The sequence below is a fragment of the Antennarius striatus genome, chromosome 10, assembly GCF_040054535.1.
Source record: "Antennarius striatus isolate MH-2024 chromosome 10, ASM4005453v1, whole genome shotgun sequence".
Classification (NCBI taxonomy): domain Eukaryota; kingdom Metazoa; phylum Chordata; class Actinopteri; order Lophiiformes; family Antennariidae; genus Antennarius; species Antennarius striatus.
This window is the reverse complement of record NC_090785.1, coordinates 11,549,961-11,565,214: the sequence shown is the minus strand read 5'-3', so window position 1 is coordinate 11,565,214 and position 15,254 is coordinate 11,549,961. Positions and strand designations below refer to the sequence as shown.

At 45.4% G+C, this 15,254-nt stretch overlaps 1 protein-coding gene across 3 annotated transcripts; it reads right to left on the bottom strand.

Annotated features, from left to right (window-relative positions):
• Nucleotides 1–34: 34 nt before the first annotated feature.
• fgf18a (fibroblast growth factor 18a) lies at nt 35–9,094 on the bottom strand. Of its 3 annotated transcripts, none has more exons than XM_068325055.1 (5): nt 7,496–9,094; nt 4,101–4,140; nt 3,743–3,923; nt 1,855–1,961; nt 35–1,718 (listed from the first exon to the last, which is right to left on the bottom strand). In XM_068325055.1, exons 1-5 carry the CDS (start codon nt 7,525–7,527, stop codon nt 1,446–1,448), a joined length of 633 nt encoding a protein of 210 aa, XP_068181156.1. In that variant the 5' UTR covers nt 7,528–9,094; the 3' UTR covers nt 35–1,445. The 3 variants fall into 3 exon arrangements, with proteins under 3 accessions (XP_068181156.1, XP_068181158.1, XP_068181157.1); XM_068325057.1 differs by having other exon boundaries at nt 35–1,715; XM_068325056.1 differs by having other exon boundaries at nt 3,743–3,920.
• Between the last annotated feature and the right edge of the window lie 6,160 nt (nt 9,095–15,254).

The window sequence follows — 15,254 nt, the reverse complement described above, 5'->3', positions numbered from 1 at the left end:
TGTGGAGAAACAGTTTTGAGGCTGGGAGACAGGAAATGTTTCTTAAAGGTTTACTGAGTTGGGAAAAGACTGCTGCACAGAGCTGAAATAAATAAATGAAATAATTTTATCGTAATAATTATAGTAACCATCATAGTAAGATTGCTTATTCAGGGTTTCTGTCTTCTTTATATATATAATATATTTATATATATATATAACATTCAATAAATTGTTCCCTTTAATGTTTTTTGTCCTCCTGTGTGTATGCACGAGACTTTGGTTTGTTCCACTGAATGTCCTGGTAGCAGCATTCTGTATCCACAATATCACATGGGAGCATCACCCCCGGGTCATTTCTATAGCAATGCTAATTGACAAGGCACCCTCCCGGCCATGCTCGCCCCTGCGCTCTGAACCTACAAGCTGAGAGTGTAGTGTCATCAAAGAGGCAGAACGTCAGGAGGAGTCACGAAGAAGTTCTCCAGTTGTCTTTGGTCAGTTGGTTTCATTTGCGGCGACTGGTTTTTGGTACAGCTTGAGTTTTTATACATTCTAGTTCCTAAAGCTTCAGCCCCTGCAGTGTGTTGTCACAGGTCCATGCAGGGACTGGATGGTCCCTTTCCAGAGTCCCTTGTGATCCAGTTTCACTCAGTTGTTGGTTCACTCACTCACTCACTCACTCACTGACACACTCCTAGGTACATTTTCTTGTCTTCTAACTTCTCACTAGCAGACATTTATTCAGTATGTCACTCCCTCAATCACTCCTTCATTCATCCTTTTGTCAGCCATCCTTCCTTTCATTCAACAGTCCCAAAGGTCTCCACTAATTTATTAGTGGGACAAATAAGTGCGTCACATGTCAACAATCCATTAATGGTCCTTTGATTTGTACAGATCATTCCATCTATCCGTTTGTCCTGGTTGGTGTCTTCTCGATCTGTTTTCCCTTAATCCATAGGCTTGGCACCCACTCTCTTGTTCTATCAGTCTTTGGCATCCTTGTCCCCTCTCTTTGGTCCAGTTGTAATCCCATACCTGACATTGTCCAACTAGTCCAGAACAAGAGACAGGAAGACCTGGTGGTTTTTTTGGGTTGTGGAATTAAGCCCTTTGCAGAGCCAAAGGCTCTGGCTGCCTCTCAGATTTCTTGTCAATGTTTCTGGCCTGTTAAGGGAAGCAGACCAGATCCTTGTAGCTTCCATTGGTAGACCGGCGATGGTCCAGTTGGATGAGTAAGGGAACTAAAACTGAGAGGAATGAAGACTAACTAGGGGGCTATAGTGGCAAATTAGTCAGTGTAAAGCTAACCCCAAGAATGATTCATCATGGTTCTGGTCAATGTTTGTCCCAACAAAGAAGATTGCTCAGTCGTGTATGACAGAAGTGATGACTGGGTTTGCCATTGGCAGGGTCAGGTCAAGGCTTTGGATGCCATGAGTGGGTGCAAGCATTAGCCACTACTAGCGGGGACCAGTAGCACGCACCCTCTTGCCCCGCTTGCTGATGGTGGTGAATCGGAAGGGTGTGGTGAGGTCAGGCTGCTCCCCAGGCGGGAAGCGCTTCATGAAATGTACATCCTGCTGGTTTGGGAGTGTGTGGGGGCCACGACGAGGACGGCCTCTCTTAGTGAAGCCCACATACCAGCCTGAGTAACGCGCTGACATCAGAGCTGTGTAGTGGTTTTCCAGAACCTTTTCCACAAAAACGCAGTCTGCGCTTCGATTACTGGCCTTCTGAGAGAGCAGAGAAACCACAGAAACACACACACACACATTGGAAGAAACATAGAGAGGCATGTCAGGGTCAGAAAATTGTAGCATACTCTTGATGTCTGATTAATGTCTCAGAAAGATAAAATAGTACTCTCACCTTTCCTACAAGCTTGCCACGCCGATTCATACACAGGTAGAAATTGGTTTCTTTGCCCCGAATTCTCACCTGGCTGCCAAAGGTGTCAGCCTCCACTACGAGCTGGGCTTGTGAAGGGACATACAGAGGGACAGACAGACATTAGAGCCACAAGTATTTCAGAGACAAACTTTGTAGGCACAGAATTTCAAAGGATTATTCAGTTATGTCACACTAATGTTAGTGGTGGATAGATAATCCTAATGCAAGTTTGTTCGCTTAGTTCCATCTTATATGAGGTCACCTGCCTATGGCAAACATCTTTGCTTTCACCAGCAAACCTGCTGCCAAAAAGCGTGACAATAATTGTGTAGATTACCAGCCACCATTAAATTAGATTTGCCTTTAAAACAGATAAGGCATTCACGTTAAAATGCAACATTAGATTTTATTAAACGTACTGATAAATCACAGGCAGATATACATGTCTCTTGCCAGACAGATGGTTGTCAGATAAGACCGGTCACACACATGGATGTGAGACTGCTGACCACAAATGGGCCTCATGAAAAGATAACAGCCAGGAGAAGAAGGAGCATGGTGGGCTGAGCTGAGCGGCGCCTACTCAGACTGATTTTTTTTTTAAGGTAAGTAACACATACGCAGACACACACACACACACACACACACACACACACACACACACACACACACACACACACACACGCGTCATATTGTATGTATGCTTGCAGGTGCATGCATGTTCATTCTTCCAGGCAATTATGCCTCACCAACTATACATCTTCAGAGAGCGCTTGTGCCTGTTTAAAAATAAATCCTGAAAATGGTTCCTACATGACCTCAGTCAACAAAGGGGTCAAGAGAAATCAATAATTCCCTCCCTCTTGTTCTCTCTTCCCCTAACTCCTCCATTCTTCCTTCTGCTCTCTCCCTTCGCGTTTATACCTTTATGTCCTCTGTCCATTCTGTCCTGGTCAGTTTTGGGTGTTATGAATTGTGTGTTAGCTACCTGTCATGAGTATGAATGGATGGAGGTGTAATGTGAGTTACTATCAGCTCACACACAGAAATATGAACTGTAGCTTTTTGGCTTGGCTTTCTTCCATCCGCTGATTCTGCGTGTGTGGTTTAAGAATGGGTTAGATGTCATTACAGACAGAGAAAGATGGAGGGAGTGGGGGATGGACAGAGGAAGTGTTAGAGAAGGGAGGGAGGGAGACAATGCCTGCTGTTTTAAATCTGTAGGAGACAACAGGGAGGATGAGAAATCAATGGATGGATCGATAAAGGAGATGAGTTTCTAACACTCAGTCCGACACTACCTGCCGGGCTTCTTGCAAACTCACTCTCTCTCTCTCTCTCTCTCTCTCTCTCTCTCTCTCTCTCTCTCTCTCTCTCTCTCTCTCTCTCTCTCTCTCTCTCTCTCTCTCTCTCTCTCTCTCTCTCTCTCTCTCTCTCTCTCTCTCTCCCCTTCTTTCTCTCTCCCCTTTTCTCTCCCTCTATGTGGATCATTGAGTCAGCAGCTAGTCGATGAGGTCTTTTTATTCCCAAGACAAGCTCCACTGCCCCTCCGCCAAAGCCTGGAAAGTCATGTGTGTGTGTGTCTTTATGTGTGTGCTTTTGTGTGTGTACCTGCACAGTTACATTTTGTATTCATTCATGCACACACTTGCTCAACCTTTCAGTCTTTGTACTTGCTGCCACCATTTCATGTGAGCTTGCATGTGTGTGCAAGTAATCATCCAACAGTGCATACACATGTATACTGAAGAGCTTGACTGTGTTCTGTGTGTGTGTGCGTGCGTGCGTGCGTGCGTGCGTGTGTGTGTGTGTGTGTGTGTGTGTGTGTGTGTATATGCTTATGTTTGCGTTTGCATGTGTGTCTTACCATATTTGTCTCCATCTTCACCTCGTGCACTGATTCTGCGTCCCAGCACCTGGACATGTTTGCCACTGGTGCGGCTGTAGAGCTGGTAGACCCGGTGGTGTCGTCGACTCATGGTGTCTCTGACCTGCGTCTGGTTCTCAACATGCACACTGAAGTTGACCCCATCTACACCAAGTACCTGCTGGAGGCAGACACACACACACACACACACAAACACACACACACACACACACACACACACACACACACACACACATACAGACTCTTGAACAGACTTGCAAGAACTACACATAATGCCAAAATGCAAATTGTCTCTTCCATTGTACAACAAGTCTTTGCGATGAATGGAGACCCTCACCTGTAATGGATTGCACATCACCAGCAACATCTGGACACATCTGAAAATAGTAGAAACACATGGGTTAAAAAAATAAGCAACATCAAATGTTGGAAGAATCGTTTGTGACACCATCATTTCCATCTCTTTCTTCCCTGCTGTTCTTTCTGCTCAACATCTCTTTTCCTTAATAGGTGATTACTCACGCTGCTGGGTGTGTGGCTGGCTGAGAGACCTGACATACAGACATGCAGATGTCCAGGGATCAGCAGACAGACAACACCCAGATCGCTGTTTATCGTTCTGCCACCAGCCTTCTGTCCAAACTCACTTTCTGACCCGCTGACTTTCGTCACACCGAAATCTGGCCTCCAAATGACCTGATTGGACTGTGCCAAAATAGCGAGCGTGCCGAGACGACTAGAGCAGATTTTGGTTAGGACATCTGACGGAATGGACCAGCATATATTGGCTGCCCTGTGTATGTAGACAGCTGGGCTGGACTACAGGTGTGTACCGCTGTGTGATGTGGCTTTGGAAAGCGACGGACTGTGGTTACATTTTAAAATGGTATGAATAAGTGAGAACATGACCCCTGAAACATGTGGAAAGATGACTTATGGAAGAAAATCAGGTGGTGTTGCATCAGATTTAATATATAGAGCCCATTAAAAAAATATAGCTTCAGCTATTATTTCTTGAATCTTTGGACTGTTAGAGAAATTTATGATTGAAACAGCTAGTTAAAGTTACAATTAAAATTCTTCTCACATTATCACATCACTCAATTGAAGTTTGGACCTTGACCTTGAATGTATCAAATTTTATTTACAGCTTTAGTAAGGGAGTGATGGTGTTGTGTAAAATCTACTCTGGCAGTCCTTGAACTGCTCTATTTTTGGAGTTGAAGACTTAATTTTCAGTGTGTAGTCTGAAAGACACTTCTACAAATTACATCTTTCCCCAACTTGTTTTTACCTATCTCTCTGCATGCCCCTTCTCTGCCCCACTCTATTTTTCTGGCTTGTTGTCCTTATCTCTCCTCTACCTTATCTCTCCCTCCCTGTCTCCATGTCCACTCTGCCTTTCTCCTATCATGCCCTGCCTCCCATCTTTCTTTCTGTTTGAGGTTAGTGGGGGGACTCCTCCACACTGTCATGGGCATGCACAGAGATGTGCAGATGTGTGCCATGTGCATGTGTGCACACAGGAGGACTTGGGCAGCTGACAGCTGGCCCAAGGCAAAGACATGTGCTCCTCAGAGTGGGAGATAGCAGGGATGAGAGAGAGGGAGACTGAAAAGTACACAAAGGCATTGGGAGAAGACAACTGAAAATGAAGAGTGAAGAAACAGAGCAAGCAAAACCTGACAGGACCTGAAAGTTGTGAGGGGATTAAATCAGAAGGAATGAGCTGATCAGTAGTTGTGGGGAAGAGTGTAGAATCAAAGAAAGACTTTACATTGTAAGATGAATGAGAAAAAAGGGCAAAATAAAAAACAAGTGTGTTCTAGTGTGAGAAGTTGACAAAAAGATGAATAATGGGTATGAACGAAGAGGGGTTTCAACTCACGAACACTGTAACATGTCACTTCTTCATGACTAACGAACACATGTACATCCCCTTGCATCCTTCCTCTTTCTGCCCACTCCTGTCCCGTGGCTGATGTGCTGCCCCCTGAGCCCATCTGCACAGATATCCAAGGAACTACAGTGGAGTGCCAGCCATCACATTTTGTCTGCGCAGCCGAAAAAACCTGGGTGCCTGTGCATTGTGAGGACTCTCAGCTGTTAAAACACCACAGCTGCACTGCTGCCGAGGACACTGCAGGAAAAGTGCCTCAGTGCTGGATTCCCCAGCTCCCAGAAAAACCACAGACACTCCATATTATGCCAGCCACAGAGAGAAAGAGTAAAGAGGAAAGAGGGAGATCGGATCAGCCAGCAGTGGGGGAGGGATGAGAAAAAGTGAGAATAAGAGAGCGCTGAGTAAAAGTTGAGGAAAGTAAAGGCAGAAGGAGGTATGGAGAGAGGGAAAGCCTGGTGCACCTTGGCCTGCAGCCAAAACAAGCAAAGGTCTGACATCATAAACCTGCGTCCCAGCAGATCGACCATATGGAGGTTGCGGTTAGACTAGCGGACCTCAGCACCGAGGACTGTTCAGCAGCTTGGAGTGAAAGCGGTCGGCCTGGTGGGACTCAGCACAGAGCGGCGGTTTCAGCTGTGTGTAGCAGTGGTTAGGGTGGTAGGCCAATGCTGGAACAGAGCTTCAACACGGCGCAAAAGCTTCAGATGTTCAGCGGTGGGCCTCAGTGAAGAATAGCGGTTAGGCCAGTGGGCGTGAGAGTGGTATCAGCAGTAATAAGGGCACATGGTGGAGTAATGGTTAGGGAAACAGAAGGCCTTGACGTGGAACTGTGGCTTTAGATGAAGAGAAGTAACAGGTTGCTGTGGCAAAAAGCCCTTGGCTTTTCTCACTGGCTGAGCACTTTCAGTGCGATCAAGTTGGTAAAATAGTGAAGTGGCTGTGGTAAATGTGAAATGAAGGAAATGAACGGAAAGAAGACTGACTTTAAAATCCCTAAACGAAAACCAGCAGACTAAACAGTGAGATTGGTTCTTCTAAAATACTGCCGGGGGCACTATCGGTCATCATTTGATAATTCAAACTTTTTATCTGAGCAAATATCTGTGGAAAAACGAGATATCAGCAAGACAGAAAAACACATGTAGGCAGTTAGATGGGTAGGTGGAGTGTGTGTGGGAAACACAGATGAAGAGAGAGAGAAAGTCAGGCAGACAGCAGCAGCAGCACACACCCTGTCCAGGTTGACTGAGGAATGAGAAGTATCTGGAGATGACTGCCATCTGGGAGAAGTACAGTCGACACAAAGAAAGAAAAATAAATCCCTTGGCTTTTAACAAGACACACCTCAAATGGGCAAACTCAAGCCCCCTGAGTCTGTATCCTCCCTTAGATTTGCTCTTGGCAATTTGTCATTTTCCTATCCCACTAGATAAAGCAAGTGTTATTTGACTCAACTTCAGAAATATTTTCAATAGGGAAAAAAGGCATTTTCTTGGCGATAGGAAAATGGCTTTCTCTAAGTCAGCTTGGTCATCCCTGAAGTAAGTGCAGATGGTGATGGAGATGTTTATGGCAGGTTTTATGAGGAACAGGGCCCTGAGTTTGACCCAGTGACCCTGAACTGTCAGCCAATCAAAACAGGGCCTTCCATGGCATGTTTTCTATGGGGGCTGACGAGGAGTGATGTAATCCTTAGACACCGCAACCCTCCTTTCCATCATTTTCATCTTTAACTAGATCTATCATGAAACTAACTTAAACAACTGAAAAAAGAGATAAGAGCTGAATGGAAGAAGAAGAGTGTGAAATTATTAATTGATAAAACTTACAAGACGGTCAGCGTGGAAAGAAGGGGCCACATTGCTTCCCTCCTCCACTATGGGACTTGGCCTTGAGTCAGTCTCCTCGCTCGGTCTGAGCCAGTCAGACAGTCCGGAGAGTTCCTCTCTGTGTTGTGAATCCGCTTGATGTTGCACAGAGTCCAAGAGTCAGCGAACACTCCCGTTGGCATCGGCAGCTGCGTCCCGGCTCCCCCAGGCGTGGATGAACGTGTATGCGCGTGGAGTGAGGGGATGAGGCGGGGGTAACTGTGCCAGTATGACGGCAAGACAACCTTTAACAGCTGTCCAGAACGGTGGACAGGATGGATGGGCGGGGGAGCAAATGATGGGGGTGGGGGGGTGGTGGTGATAGGGGCTTTGAAAGATGCGCTTCCCCGGCAAGGAGAGGAACAGGTGAAAGCGCGCTCCCGCTTCACAAGATAGCCAACTCCGATCGACCTCACTGACCCTCCGAGGGATGCTTTGCCCCGTGAACAGATGCGGTATGTGTGTTATCCAGTGCGTAACGTTTCACCTCTACAGCATGTGGCTGGACTCCCCCCAAAAAAAACAAAAAAATAAAATAAAAAAAAATCCCGTAGATGATTAAAGAAAGTGACGTGTTTGTTCCGGCACAGACAGGAGCAGAGGCCAGTTTAGTCCCAGAAGACCCGGGTGAGGAGCTTTTGGAGATGGGTTATCTGGTTTGGCTGATGGAGCAAACGGCGAGCTGGAGACGGGGTCTCTGCGCACGCAGGGTAATGCAGGGCGGTCTCGGTCATGACTGCGCCCCCACACTGGATCAACGGGTGCGTGGCTCAGGTGACACCGACCAACAGTGTCCGATGGAGAAGGTGATAAGGTCCCGGAGCGGTCCAGCTCAGTGGGGGTATATGGAGAGTGCTGAATGAGAATGGGAGGGGGGATAATAAAAGGGCAAGAAAGACAAGGGAGGGAGGGAGGGGTGGCTGGTGAGGATGGGAACAGCTGTCACTGGGGTGGCGGACGCAGCCACCCGCGACTCAGCGAGGAAATAACAGCCGCGCTTTGCACCTGATTTTCCCGACTTCCCCGCTCGTCTCAGCCGCTGGTTACCGCCCGGCTGCAGCAGTCCTCCCTGCGCCCTCTCGACACAATACCAGCCAAAACACTGCACGATGACATCACCTCCAAGATGTTTGAAGGGGGAAAATGCAATCCGATCTTTTTATTTATTTTTTTTAAAAGGTAGAAAGTTTAAGCAGTTTCTCTGAAGGGGGGGTGAAATAAGAAAGTCTCCTCCTCCCGAGAGAAGCGAACTCCGCGATGCAAGTGGAGAAGAGTAGAGCTTCCCGTTTATCTGAAGACATAAAAGTTAAAACGGGCGCTCTGGAAACGTGTTTACTCAAAATCACACTGACAGATCGACTCCCCAGTCCAGAGCCTGCACCGTCCGTCCCCCCTTACACTGCCTCTGCTTCATTCAGACTCCAGGGGAGAAAGCACAGGAGATGACTGATGCGTTTTATCCACTTAACTACTATAATGGAGATCCTTCTCGCGTGAAGAAAAATTCCAAGTTTTCCTTCCATAAAAAGCTCTTCTTGAGGGAGGCTGCACAGGAGAGGCGCGTCGGCAGGCACAGACCTCACTCTAAGAAAAACCAGAACAAGATTTTAACAGACGCGGATCAATCCTCCCTCCCTCCCTCTCTCCTCTCCCTCCCACCTCTCTCTCTCTCTCTCTCTCTCTCTCTCTCTCTCTCTCTCTCTCTCTCTCTCTCTCTCTCTCTCTGTCGTACACACACACACACACACGCACGCACACACACGCAGATGCACACTTATTGGATCAAAATGGGATTAGTCAGTCTTTATGCGATGCCGACCGAACTTGCAGTTCAAAAATGTCTATTTTGACAAGTGATCCGTGCTGAGTGTGATAAACAAGTGCATGTTTATAGTGTTTATAATCACCTCACCTGAGTTCGATGGGTTTTTTTTTGGTTGTTTTTTATTTATTTATTATTATTATTTGCATCCAGGCCTTTTTTTTTTTGGAAATACTCTTAGCTGTTTTCTGTGTTTCCATCTCTTTTTTAAGTTACGATCCCTTAAAGAATGAAAAACAAAGACTCTAGAAAATATTAATTGTTGCTCTTGAAAGTTTGCCTGAAAGAAAAGAAAGTGGGAAATTCTTAAAACGGAGACACCTGCCTCGGTCAAGTGGACATCTGTCTAAAAACTAACATCTGTCTCGACCTCCATTATCTCCTGGTAGATAACCTCTCATTGCAGCCCTCGTTGGCCCCGGGACTCATGGCAGTGGACGCGCAGACGCCCATGTACGCGCACGCACAGCTCTTCGAGCCACCACGCTTTCAAGTGATGAATTTTGACTCCCCATTTCATAACTTATAAGTTAAACCTTAAGAGGGAAAAATGAAACGGAGAACGAGAGACAGTCGGGAGGGCGGTATGTAAGCACGGACACGGATCCAAAACGAACATTTCTCAGGGATTTCGGCAGCAACGCCCGCTCTGCGCTCCCAAAACTCTCTCTCACCGCTGCACAACCGCAGACGGCCAGCCAAGCCAACACAACACTCTTGCCATACCTTTCATTCACTCACACAACACACACACACACACACACACACACACACACACACACACACACACACACACACACACACACACACACACACACACACACACACACACACACACACACACACACACACACACACACTACATGGCGCACAGCGAGGAGGAACTGAGAGGAGTAATTTATGCGTGTGTGTGTGTGTGTGTGTGTGTGTGTGTGTGTGTATGATAGAATTGGGGGGGGGGGGGTTGGCCTCATTCATCAGGGGCAGTTATCCTGGCTCCAAGTGTAGGCCTATTCTTTTCAACATTGTACTTTATACATACACACACACACACACACACACACACACACACACACACACACACACACACACACACACACACACACACACACACACACACACACACACACACACACACACACACACACACACACACACTTGTTGCAACTGGACAGGGGTGTGCTGAGATGGGTATGGGTATTGTGGTTGAATGCCTTTCTAGTCATGCTCCATATAGACAAGCCTCTGGCCTTCTTTCCTACTACTGGCTCTCTCTGCCTTTGCACCTGTGTCTGGGTGCTTTTTTCAGAGCTCACCACACTGCTGCAAGGGATACAAGTGTAAATGTTGTGGAGAGGGATTTGAACCACATTCTGGTGATGAGGTATGAGCCCGTCTGGTACTCTTAAACCCAGATGGAAGGGTTCAGAATGGGGAGTATAGCACATCTTGGTACAATGGAGGGGTAGGATGGTAGACAGAAGAACCCGACTCAGGTGGTATACTGCATAGAAAGACTGATGTGACAGTAGTAATAGATTTTATTATAGCGGTAACTTTTCCGTAAGGATTGTGATGAGATAATCTTACTCCAGTTCTAGAGGTAACATTTCTATTTTACTAAAATTCCTCTGGGAAACAAGATTTAATACATCTGGCTCTGCTTGAACACATTTTGAATGAAACAGGAAAATAAACTTAAAGACAGTATTATACATTGAGCCCCATTCACAATGGGACTTATAGGTAGGTTCAACAACATTATTGCACAAACATTCAAACTTCTTGGTTCCTTGCCAAACATAGCCTGCAGCAAATCTTAGAAATTACCTACAGCTCACTCCATTGGAGGAGTTGGTAAAATCTGAACGTGTTTGACAGGTGTTTAATAACAACATTTTTTACGTGCCTTATCCAAAAAATAACACAGTTAGAAAAAAATTACAAAAAGTTTTCATACCAACCAGACTCTCTCCTCTCTTTCCCCTCTCCCTCCCTCTCTCTTCCTCTCACCCTACTCTTTTTCATTCACTATCTGACCTCCCCATCTTTCTCTCTAATCTGCCTGGCTCTTTTATTTTATCTGTTCACACTTTCCCTCCCTCTGATTGTAGCCAGCATATTGATTGCCCATGTCTTTTGCTTCTCCAGCTCTTGCCTATTGATCCCTAGCTGAGGCACACACACACAGATCCTCGGATACATGGATGTTCTCATTCCATCCCCTTTACACTGACACACCTTCCATGTCATATTATTTCAATACAGACCAACTTCGTCACACACTTTATGAATTGACATGTGCTTGCACACACTATGCACAAACACACAGAGACAAACAACTGGAAAAGTACTTTTGTATATACCCTTAGTTGTGTTGAATAGACTTGGCATTGATGGACGTCATGCCTTTGTGCTTTTCTCTCGACTCATTAAAGTGAATGAGTGAATGAGACCCGTGTGTGTGTGTGTGTTTGTGTGTGTGTGTGTGTGTGTGTTTCTGGAGTCATGTTGTAGATATGGGTCCAGTAGCTTTTTCACTGTGTATCTCTCTCCCTCTCTCTTTGACTGGGCCTGCAGGCTTCTGCTTCCAGGGAGCCTGGTCAATATGGCCATTCTGTCTAGCAATTAACATCGATCAGCACTCGTCAATACTTTCAGCACCCAGACAAAGACCCAGGGTGCATTGCGTCTGCTTGCCCTTTCTCTATCACAGTCCAGCAAATCCCTAAACAGCACTCTCATTATATGAGGGCGTTCTGGCCTGACCCCAAGGTCATCATGGAGGAGAGGCACTCTGTGCTGGACTCTACGTTATGGGTGACTGGAGGGGAGCCTCATGTAGCGCTCGGGGCGTTCTGAGCTGATAGCCAGTTTTAACTCATTATGATAGTTGTCTGTGTGTGTGTGTTTGTGTGTGTTCAGATGTGAGTCCAGTTAAGATATTCCTCAGTTTGGATTCAGTCAATGACAACTTCGTGGGAGGGCAATATTCCCCCAGCTCTCTCGTAAAGTGTTACACATTGTGAAAACTTTGAAAGATATAAATGTAATCCATCGTTCTGGTGACACACTGTGCAATTTTGAGTTCTTAGATGGGTCAAGTACAGTGGATTGGGTTCAGTTAGCTGTGTCTATAAGGTATAGACTGTGTAAGCTTAAATGTTAGGAGGACATGAAGAGCAAGCTTGTATTTGCCTATGTACTGCCTTGTACTGCCTATGTTGTGCTGCCTGTTGTTCTGCCTGTGTTGCACTGCCTGTTGACCGTGGGTCTAAGCAGACTGCAATTTCATCTGTGCTGCATGTCATGCATATATGGTTGATTTGACAACAAAGCTGACTTTGACTTAATTTATGGAGGGAGAGAAAAAAGTTAATACCTGCAGACATAACATTTTACATCAGATTTTGTTACATTAGTTTCTGCGATGGAAATCAAATTCTGTCATGGCCCAAATATAAACTGTTCCCCAATGTGTAAATGTATAAGATACTTATGCGTAAACATCCTTTGAAAACAGGGGACATGTACAAAGATGAAGAATGTGTACAATATGTTGGGCTTTGAAACAGTAATCTGTTTGCCACTTGTCTGTGCGAAGGTAGCATCGACAGCTGCAACTAAGTGAGATCAGGAATTAATTATCGGAGAGCCTTTTTGTGCGATAGTGAGCAGAGCTTGGAATGAACAGTAAAGCAAAATATTGTTTTTATTAGTGGCGATGTTGGTGGTGCTCTGCCTGCTCCCTTCTTTCTCTAAAATCAATCCAGTGAATAGGAACGTTTACTCTCATCCCTCTAAGAATTCAATGCAGCTGTTGTCTCTATGCATCGCCAAGCTCAAATAGTGGAATTACTTGAATGGTTTCAACTTGGAAGGTATGATGCTACATATTGAATTAATGGTCAGACAATAATTCATACAACGTAGTTGCTTGATGTTATGCCAAGCCTGTTTTCGCAGACTGAATTGTGCCCAGGTAGTCATGTTCTTTTAGGTACACTTGCATTCTTGGGATACATTCTATGACTTTCATTAAAGAGGTGATTCAGCTGCTTCAAGTTTAGTGGGAGTTTATTGTCAAATTTTTGGATGACGTCTGCCAAATTATCAAATAATACAAAACATCTGTTCCTTTCAGATTAACTATGTGCATAATAATGATCTGATCCAACAACGTATGCAATCCAACAGAGAGAGAGTCTCATTTTCATTTCTGTGCCATCTGTGCAAGACTGCTTGTTGAAGTTTGGACACTTTGCATTGATGAAATGGTGTGCAAAAAGGATCAAACATGGAAAGCACAATTTTTATGCAGCTGGATCAAATATGTACCAGCATCATCAGGAACTTGGGAAGGAGCCAAGAACCTCTGATGATTCAATTTAGTTAAATTACAAATAGTAATTAATGTAAACAATAGGGATCATCAGAATGTATGATATGATATTAAGACGCGTTAAACTAATGATGGATGACATTTCACTTCACGTTGTGTGACAGTGATTGGTACAGAAGAAGAAGTTAATTGCTTTTGACCAAAGAGGTTGTACAGTACATAAATATGCAGCACTGAGTGACTGGTAGGTGTTTGTTTAATTATGGTTCTTGTGGTTTTGCGTGTTTGGTTCAGGGAGACTGTCTTGACCCTCAGCAATAGACTGTGCACAGTTGTGTGTTTAGAGTTTGTGGCCTGAGTGTAAATCGTTTTGAATACCTGAAAAGCTTGTACCAACAAGCGTACGTAAACTTGTATAGGTGTGTGTTGTGTGTGTGTGTGTGTGTGTGTGTGTGTGTGTGTGTGTGTGTGTGTGTGTGTGTGTGTGTGTGTGTGTGTGAGCGAGAGACAGAGAGAGAGAGAGAGCGAAAGAGAGGGAGTTCATTCATTCATTCATTTTCTCCAACTGCTTCATCCGCTTGCGTGGGTCACGGGGAGCTGGAGCCGATCCCAGCTGACTAACGGCATGAGGCGGGGGACACTCCGGGCGTGACGCCAGCGCACCACGGAGTGAGAGAGTTATTCCATAATATTGTGGACAACATCTGTGTCTCATGTGGGATGCTGGTCTGGCTTGTGTTTTTTGTCCTCCAGGTTCAGGTACTCAGTGATGGAATCCATGATCATGGTAGTCTTCACTCCTGTCATCACATCTTTCACATGACTGCCATCCCTCTTTCCATCTGTTTGCTGTTCCATCCTCCTCCCTACTACTCCACTTCTGCTCCCTCTCACTGGGTCTATTTCTCTCATTCTGTTTTTACTTTCTCCTTGCCACCAGGCAGAGCAGGAACTGTAATGTTTATGAAACCCTTTAATCTGCTATGTAAATACCCTGGCAACACATCCCATCATTACTCATGTCAATAAAGTACCTACAAATTGACATGTCAGAGAGGGAAAGCAAGCGGCAGAGAAAGAGAGGGAGAGGGGAGGGGGTCACTACACACACACTCTCCCTCATTCGCCCCCCCCCCCACCCCACACCAACGACATGTTCTCCTTTTTCTTTCCTCAGTCTCTGTTTGCTCATCTCAAATTTGTCATTTCTTTCATTTTTTTTTCCACCCATGACTCTTTTCCCCTCTCTCTGCATCTGCTTCTCTCTGTGACTCCTGCCAGATGCCCAGGTGGTGGTCAATTACAGCACAATTCTTTTTGGAATAACAAAAGCATACTTAAACTTGTTCCATTGAGACTATTTTAGGAAGACTCCTCTGTTTGGTGGAAACTGGGTGATTGGGCGAGAGAGAGAGTGGGAGAAAGAGAGAGAGTTGCAGATCCTGAAAAAATGAAGATGAATGAAGCAGGAATACAGCTGCAGTAGCTGCATGTTGTTCTTCTGCTCATGATGCAGACATGGTTTTGCATGAATAAATCCATGTGCAAACTACCCA